At 37.2% G+C, this 9,141-nt stretch overlaps 1 protein-coding gene across 2 annotated transcripts in view; it reads right to left on the minus strand.

The window, feature by feature from the left end:
- The window catches only part of LOC107674220 (huntingtin-like), a 49,382-nt gene that overhangs the window by 7,305 nt on the left and 32,936 nt on the right, over positions 1-9,141 (minus strand). For both annotated transcript variants that reach the window (XM_016468134.1, XM_016468133.1), the window contains exons 44-58: positions 8,692-8,768; positions 8,445-8,583; positions 8,236-8,358; positions 7,945-8,155; positions 7,178-7,323; positions 3,630-3,807; positions 3,444-3,524; positions 3,160-3,344; positions 2,944-3,070; positions 1,995-2,098; positions 1,758-1,912; positions 1,540-1,679; positions 1,366-1,448; positions 933-1,063; positions 704-836 (exon numbers count right to left, since the gene is read on the minus strand). In XM_016468134.1, the coding sequence (XP_016323620.1) occupies positions 704-836; positions 933-1,063; positions 1,366-1,448; positions 1,540-1,679; positions 1,758-1,912; positions 1,995-2,098; positions 2,944-3,070; positions 3,160-3,344; positions 3,444-3,524; positions 3,630-3,807; positions 7,178-7,323; positions 7,945-8,155; positions 8,236-8,358; positions 8,445-8,583; positions 8,692-8,768 (2,013 nt within the window). The remainder of the gene's footprint in view (positions 1-703; positions 837-932; positions 1,064-1,365; positions 1,449-1,539; positions 1,680-1,757; positions 1,913-1,994; positions 2,099-2,943; positions 3,071-3,159; positions 3,345-3,443; positions 3,525-3,629; positions 3,808-7,177; positions 7,324-7,944; positions 8,156-8,235; positions 8,359-8,444; positions 8,584-8,691; positions 8,769-9,141) is intronic.

Here is a 9,141-nt window from a genome sequence, read left to right on the forward strand (position 1 = left end):
GTAAGATTTTTTTAATGTGTTTTAAAGAAGTCTCTTATGCTCACCAAGGCTGCATTTCATTGATCAAAAATGCAGAAAAAACTGTAATACTGTGAAATATTAACTATATAAATAATATAACATTAGATAATAATAATCAATTATATATATTATATATTAAGAATTATTAATAATTAATTTAATATATGTTTTCTATTTAAATACATTTTAAAATGTAATTTATTCCTGTGATGCAAAGCTGAATTTTCAGCATTCATTACTCCATATTAAACACACAGTATGTCAGTTGCTAGACGTCACTTCAAAATGACCAAAATAGAATGTTACCAAAATAGCACTTTTTGTGTGAATTTCAAATTTTTTTATTTCATTGATTTTAAATGTTCCTTTTGTGTTCATTTCGTAAAAAGCAGCAAGTGGCACTACGTCCAGGTTTCTTTAAACAAGTGTTGATTTAGCAGAAAATTGGTAGGTATTTCGTAACAATAGCTGTTCTATACAGATCATGCCTTTTTCATTGGGGCCAAAAACCCCACCATTTAACCTTTTTTTTTTTTTTTTTGAGAATAAATGGAAAAATTTCAATATATATATAATTTATCGTCAAAATCTGGAAAAATATTGAAATATACATTTTTAGCTATATCGCCCAGCCCTACTATACAACATAAAAAGGCTGATGAAATGCTAAGCATAGACTCACCGATCTGACCACCTCACTGAGGAGCACAACAGGAGTCTTCTTGCTACTGGGGCTGCCAGGGAGGATCCACTGACTGTAGAGCTCTAGAAGGAACTGAGAGCAGGATTGGATGTCAACCCCAGCACGATGCTTCCTGGACAGGACGAGAAGAAAGACAATGCAGGGTGTGAAGTCTGGAGGATGCTGGTTTTAAAGAGCTGTTCTGCTAGTAACTTTGTAAAAGTCTGACCTGGAGTTGATTGGCGATAATGGCGGTGAGGCAGGTGCTGGAGCATCTGCTTCATCTTCCTCATCCTCACCCCACTCCTCCTCCCTCAGAGGGGTGATGTTATTTCCCAACCACACGGAGTGAATTGACACCTGCAAAGTGTACAGGATTGATATTTTAAGCAGGAATGTGCCTGAAGCCAAATACCTTATTCAGAAAGTCTTGGATAATAGCTTCATAGCGATTAACAAATTCTACCGAATAATAGAACAAATATATGGCATATTCCTTGTGTTTGCTGGATAACAAGTAAGCTACATCAACCTCTAAAATTAATACGCAACAATAAGTGTGTGAAGTGAATGAGTTTAAACTCTAAATGAAATAAGCGTGAATCAAATATGCAGATAAATGTTAATAAAATCAAGGTTTGTAGAATAGTCAGTTTACTAACTTGACCCAGTTTGTAGTCCATGTTGCCCATCTCCCTCTCTGTGTTAATCTGCAGCAGGAGTTTCTCATGGCTGATGAGGGTGCCTGAACATGCAGATATAAACACATACACACAAAGGTCAAGAATACGACAAGAGACTGTACATATATAGAGCAAGAGGATCTTTCGGCTGACCTGCCGTTGAGGATGATAAGGATGGCACGGGGTCCCAGGCATGATAGGGGAAGTGTGTGGCGATGTTGTCTCTCTTTGACACCATGGCCTGAATCTCACGCTCAACCATACCTCTAATCACACTCAGCTTGCGACCAAACCTACAAAACACACACAAACGTATGATCCACATCTAAACCTAGAGGCCCAACAAATGAATAATATAAATGTGTACATACCTGGTGTCCAGAGCTTTGAGGCTTTTGTTGCGGGCTTGCTGTTCAGGGCAGCTGACTGCTGGGTTTCCTGCTGTTGGCAAAGTCATGGCACTCAGCACCAGAGAGGTGATGGCCTGAACCGCCAGTACATTGATCTGAGTCCTCTCCATATCCTCCTGTGACACAAACAGACACATCTTATCCAATACCAAAACCTGGATGAGTGTTTTTATTTTTGGTAGAAGTTGAATGATTTACCTCTTGCTGGGTTTCCTCTTCTTGGTCCATCGTGATTGGCTGAGTGACCAGCACTCCCAACAGAGTGGCCCACGTCTCCTCAAACTGTGTCCGACTGCTCCAGCCTGCAAGACCACATGAATGAATCAAACTGCTTAATAATCATTTATTATAAAAAGCACTACACATGAGGTTTGCCTGACGCCAACAGAGTGACAGATTGTATGAAGCACATCTGTTAATATAGAAGTGTGACTAAATTAATTGTCTACTAATTAATTTAAACATTTCACAATCCAAATAGTGCTAAAAATGTTACGTTTCTCACTTGTGAACGAATGCATGTGTAAAAAATGTATGCAAAAATACACTAAATAGGTATTTTATATAGGACAGATTGGTTTTTAACAATCAGATGTGTTTCTTGTATAATGTGTTTGTATTTTTTAATCTTTGAAAGATGAAAGGTGTCACATGATCCTTCTGAAATCATTCTAATATGCTGATTTGATGCTTAAGAAACATTTATTGTTATTATCAGTGAAACTTTGATACATTTTTTTTCAGGATTCTTTGACGAATAGACAGTTCAAAAGAACAGCATTTATGTGTAAAATAATTTTTTTTTGTAACAACATAATTGTCTTAACTGTCACTTGTGATCAATTTAATGCATCCTTGCTGAATAAAATTAATTTCTTAATAATGAAAAAAAATAAATAAATCTTACCCCAAACTTTTGAACTGTTGTGTATACGCAACTTAATCAGTAATTTGACATAGTAGCTTACCTATTTAAGGTACTATTTAAATTATCTTATGCCTCCACATACGTCTTTACTATCTGTAATTCTTTTAATTGTATTCATTTTTGAGTGATGTAACAAAGAAATCAAAGATTCTGTAAGATATCGTAAAATTTCATGACTACTTTTAAAGAGACACAAACTCTGAAACTAGTCTCTCATACCCAGAGTGTTAATGCGGTAGAGGAACTCTCTGAAGACGTCTTTCTCCTGCAGGAACTCTACAGGGATCTCTGGCAATGCTGTGCCAAATTCTCCACTCGGCCTGGGGGACCAGCCCAGCTTCCAGACCTGTTAAATCAAACAAACAAACACTTTCATATGCTTCTAAACACACATAAACACAATGAACGCATAAACACTCAATCATTGTCTCTCACCAGTGGTGGGATTCGGGTGTAGCTGTTCACAATGGGCAGCCTGGCCAGGCTGATGATGACATTCCGTAGGGTAGGTGTAAGGAACGCTGGAATGTTCTTGTTTCTGTGGTGACCCAGAGCCAGCACACTTTGCAGCCCTTCAACCAGCTCGGCCATGATCTCACAACACCGCCATTCAAGTTGTTCTTAAAAAAAATTTAAAAATTTAAAAAAACAACCGTGACATTAACGCTTGTTGTTGTGGTCATCATGGATCAGTGTGTAACATATATGTGTTAACCTACTATCTGCAGCGTCCAACTGGTCTTCTGACTGCTCTGTTTTCCGCTCCGGCCTCAGAAGCTGGTCACCAGGACCAACAGCGACTACATAACACACATAACATCATAATCACAAAATGAATATACATTTTGATTGCACTTTTATAAGGTTTTATTAGGCCGTCTTTTCCAGAGTTTTGCAACACACACCTGCGTGGATGAGGAGCTGTATACAGTGGACAATGGAGCAGGTGTGTGTGAGGTAGGTGTGTGAGGCGAAGTGTGTCCACACCGCCGGCTGCTGGAGAGCCAGACACAGACACGACAGACTCATCTGCATGTCCACACTCAGAGGCAGCTGATCCTGCAGCAAACGCCAAACCACCACCTACAGATACAGAAAGAGAAACATGCGCTGAGTGGCTTTTATTTATATAGGACGTTATGCCTACATCATATGCTGAAACGCAACTCTCTCGTGAACGCACATATGACAGTTAGGGGAAGCTAGAGATTATGGTTTATATAGTTTTAAATATTGATATTTTTCTTACACAAACGCATCGCTTCAGAAGGCCTTTATTAACCCCCAGAGCCGTGTGGAGTACTTTTCATGATGGATGGATGCACTTTTTTGGGCTTCAAAATCTTGACACCCAATTCACTGCCATTATAAAGTTTGAAAGAGCCAGGACATTTTTAAATATAACTCCGATTGTATTCATCTGAAAGAACAAAGTCATATACACCTAGGATGGCTTGAGGGTGAGTAAATCATGGGGTAATTTTCATTCTTGGGTGAACTATCCATTTAATCAAACTGTCTGTCTGTGGATATTAAACCACAAAAAGACTGATATTTAAATATTATGTCTGCAAGTTCTGCACATCTATGTGTGAAGATATGGAGCTGTTTTGTCTACTACACACATTCTCAAGTGACATCTCACTATTTGAAGACACTTCACATGAACTACATCTCCAGAGCTGCGCTGAGAGTTCACTTCACCAAGTCATTTGATAAAACTTTCGTCAGATACTTTCTTAAAGCAATAATAATAATAATAATAATCTTTATTAAACACTATTTAAGGAATATCACAATTTTTTTTAATTTTTAAATAGTAAATCTCTGTTGTGCAGCACTTTGCTTGCCAAAAAAGGAATTGTTCAAACTGTATTGTAATACATTTTAAAGGATCAGTTAAATTAAAAACACAGAATCCAAAAAACTTCAAAAACAGACAAAAGAGTTTCTGAAAAAAATTCTTAGGGCACTATTATTGTTAAAATTAAATTCAATTATAAAATTACTTAAGTTTTATGAATTCAATTGATTACAAATCCTTTTTGATTATTTTATTTGGTCTTTTGGTACTTAAAAGTTGAAATGTAAAACACAACATTTTGTTAAAAAATAAAAGGAAATTTGTGAAAAAATAAAACCCTATTTATATTTATATTTATAGCATTAAAAAAATCTTATTTTTCAGGATAGACCAGCCAATGCGCATGCTATGCTAGCATTAATTTTGTCGACGAAAAATGTTCATTGACAAGCTTTTTTCCCATGACTAAAACGAGACAATGACGAGACAACAATAAGGTCAATAAACGATAACTGTGACTATACCAACATGCAATATTGTTGACGATAAAAGACGAGACTAAACTGTATAAAAAAAACTATACCACATTTTTTTTTTCTTTGTTATTGTCGAGAAAAAGAAAGAGACAAAATATTATTGTGGACTGCTGTACACGTCTCTCCTACGTGAGCTTTCATGTGTGCGGTTGCCAGATATCAAGAGTTCAAATCCCCAAATCAGAGCTTCTCTGCTAAAAGGTTACATTTTCTGCCCGGTGTTTTGCTTAAGTTTTGCAATCTGGCAACCATGCGCACACGCTCGCTCTACATTGCGGAAGCGCCAACGATGATCTGAAAACAGACAAACAAGTAAGCTGGAGTTTAGCGAATTCCATGTGAGATGTTCGGCTTAAATGAAAGTGTCATTCAGTCTGTCTGTGTTCTGTCATGAGATCTCGAGTATTTTGTTTATGAACGAGACTAAACTGTATAAAAAAAACTATACCACATTTTTTTTTTCTTTGTTATTGTCGAGAAAAAGAAAGAGACAAAATATTATTGTGGACTGCTGTACACGTCTCTCCTACGTGAGCTTTCATGTGTGCGGTTGCCAGATATCAAGAGTTCAAATCCCCAAATCAGAGCTTCTCTGCTAAAAGGTTACATTTTCTGCCCGGTGTTTTGCTTAAGTTTTGCAATCTGGCAACCATGCGCACACGCTCGCTCTACATTGCGGAAGCGCCAACGATGATCTGAAAACAGACAAACAAGTAAGCTGGAGTTTAGCGAATTCCATGTGAGATGTTCGGCTTAAATGAAAGTGTCATTCAGTCTGTCTGTGTTCTGTCATGAGATCTCGAGTATTTTGTTTATGATTGTAGTTGCTAAATAAATGCACTTACTCAACCGCTGTTGTTTTAATAGAGAAACATCATTGAGTGAGTGAGTGAGTGAGTGATGTGACCAAGGATGGTGTCCCACACACTGTATTTGTGCTCTGCATTTAACCCATCCAAGTGCACACACACAGCCGGAGCAGTGCAATTCCAATAATTCCATTGCAATTTGGAATTACTATTAGGAATTTCACTGTTAAACTATTTTTTGTTTGTTTTTGTTTGTTTTGTTAGTTTTCATAATGTAGACACAGAGAGTGCTAATCTAAGTCTTTGATATTCATTTATATATTAAATAGCCTATAATAAATCAGTACACTAGATAAGGTAAAATAAACCATGTGCATGAGTCCACATGATTTGTACAATAACTGAAATTTAAAAATACATTTCTCAAATGACAATCATTGCGATAATAATTTTGAGCAAAAAATATTTTTTTCAGTTTAACCATTATACAGCATTTCGTTGACTAAAACTAGACTAAAATGCTCAGACATTTAACCGACTAAAACTTGACTAAACAAAAACAGGTCAAGGTTGACTAAATATGGTAATAATTAAAAAGTACATTTGACACAGGACTAAGACTAATTTAAAAGACTAAGCTGATGACTTTATCAACTGGCGACTGGCTCTTTTACTGAGAAGGCGGGACTGTTCCGCCATATTGCGCGTTGCACTTTCTCCCATTCATAAGTAATAGGAATGTCTTTGTATATCTAACATCTCTGTTTTTTACTTACTGGCATCACCCGGTAAGTTTGTCTGTTTGACCAATGTGTGCCAAACATTTATTTTCACAGTGCCGAGGCTTTTATTTTAAAGGGGTCATATGATGCTTTTTTAAAGATCATTATTTTGTGTATTTGGTGTAACAGAATATGTTGACATGCTTTAATGTTTAAAAAACACATTATTTTTCAAATACTGTACATTACTGTAAGTCCTCTATGCCCCGCCTCTCTCAAACGCTTCGTTTTCTACAAAGTCCCTCCTTCCGACAAGCGCAGTCTGCTCTAAGGAAAACTTGAAATCGCATCATATGACCCCTTTAACAGCATTGAGATTGTACTGTCGGTTACAGTGTTTACTTCCTTTTTATTCACGTTTTTAAGAAGTTTATTTCTGATAAATACTATAAGAGAATTACATAATCAAGATCTTTCTTTCAATATTGATTCATTTTCAAATTATCAAACAATCCATATTGGTCAACCACTAGAATATTCCATATAAAATCATCCCATTTGCAAAGGATGCATCAGTCTTACCTCTATGGCGAGGGTGCTGAAGGTGGTAATGAGTGTCTCTTTGTCTTTGGGAATGTGCAGTGAGGACGGCAGTTTGGACAGAGACAGCAGGTACTGACTCAACACGCCACACAGACTCAACACTGTCTGATAAAACCCAGGCTCACCTGCAACCACACACATAAACACATGCAAAGAGAGTGTGTTCATTACCACTTCACTATAATTTGCAGCATTTGCCACAAAGGATAATTCCTATGTACTTACACCTACGAAAATTTGGACAGATCTACTCATTTTATTTTTATTACTATTTTCACCATGTTGTTATAATAATAATCATAAAATCATCAAAACAATGAGATAACACAAATGTAAGGATGGGGATTTTGCAGTGACCACAGCAATGTTAAACAAAGTTTGCCTTTGCCTTGATTATAGTATTGTACACATTTGTATGTTGATCAGTGCCACCTAATGTAGAGGAACAGATTTGGTTTGTTGTTAGCCAGTGGTTACCCAAACAGGGGTTCGGGAGGGGGTTTGTGAGTTGATGAAAAGCTAATAATGAATTAAAATTAATGTAAAATTATTAGATTTTATTCAATTAATATTTGATTAGGTTCTTAAAATACCAGTGTGAGCATTAACCAACATTAGAAAACATGAATATACGAATGTGCCATTAGATTATTCAAATATAAACTTTTTTTAATTCAAAAAAGTTTTTTGTGCATGAGTAGGCATATTGTTTGGAGTGAATAAGCTTCATTCTGATTGCGACTCACTGTAGACTTGATTAAGCTTCTGCCAATAGTCCGCACACATTTTGGAGGAGGGTAGGAGGGGCTGATGAGGGGAAGGGAGGAGCTCAATGACACCAGCCAATCGCTCGAAGGCCACCTGTTGAGCTGTGTCAAATATAACCGTCCCATGATCCTTACACACCCTCTGTACCCCAACACTCAGACATGAAGCCAGCAGACACAAGTTAAAGTCCTGCAATATAAAATAACACGACTTCAGTGTCTGTTCATGTTATAAAATGAGATATATGCGTGCGTCTATTTGGTCTTTACCTTGCAGGTCATGATTGCGTTCAGGTCAGATTGAGGAAGTTTTGTCAGCAGCTCTGTAGTTTCATATAGAGCTCCTTCACGTCTCAAACAACACTGAGATTTCACCAGAGCAACATACCACTCCTGCAATGCACACACACAATAGTAATGTTATGTTTTTGCTAAGGATTTTACAGCTATTTTCAGCTAGAAACCAAAGTAATTCATACTTTATTGGGTTCCACATTTTCAGGGGGAGGGGGTGGGTCCCCATCCAGTGGGTGCGATGTGATGGGGGCGGCAGGGCTCGTGGTATCTTCAGCAACAGTGTCTCTGAACCTGTCCAGTAGTGAGTAGAACCGCTGATGCCTGACATAAGAAAAAAAAAAAGGGCATTTTAAAAAGCAGCTTTGGGAGATCTTCTTATCAACAGCAACAAAACAAATAGATCAGAAGTAAACTGATGAGGCGCTTTACCTTTGCGCAAGGCCACTGGTCTGCAGGTACTGCTGAATCCTGTCCAGCTCCTCCAGTGGCAGCTGAGCGATACTATTCTACAGTAGGAGAAGAAAACACAATCCTCAATTGGTAACCATTTAGTGCAGTGGTTCTCATCCAGGGGTCCGGTGGCCCACTAGGTGCCCTTCCAAGGGGGCTGCAAGATGGCTTAATATGATATAAAGTAGATGTAAGCTGACATTGTATTACTTATTTTAGTTTGTTCCCTCAACAAATGTCATTTTAATTTAACTAATCATTAAAATTAATATTATTTTATTATTATTAATATTTTGCCACATTCTTCATTAATAAAATTACGAACCTCAGTGCACAATTTGCCACAACACAAACTGTCAAACACATCTTACCAGCAAACATACACTCTTTTTCATCCTTATCTCCACTCTCTGAGGCAGAAGTCTCTAA

Source organism: Sinocyclocheilus anshuiensis, unplaced genomic scaffold (assembly GCF_001515605.1).
Source record: "Sinocyclocheilus anshuiensis isolate Anshui unplaced genomic scaffold, SAMN03320099.WGS_v1.1 scaffold728, whole genome shotgun sequence".
NCBI lineage: Eukaryota > Metazoa > Chordata > Actinopteri > Cypriniformes > Cyprinidae > Sinocyclocheilus > Sinocyclocheilus anshuiensis.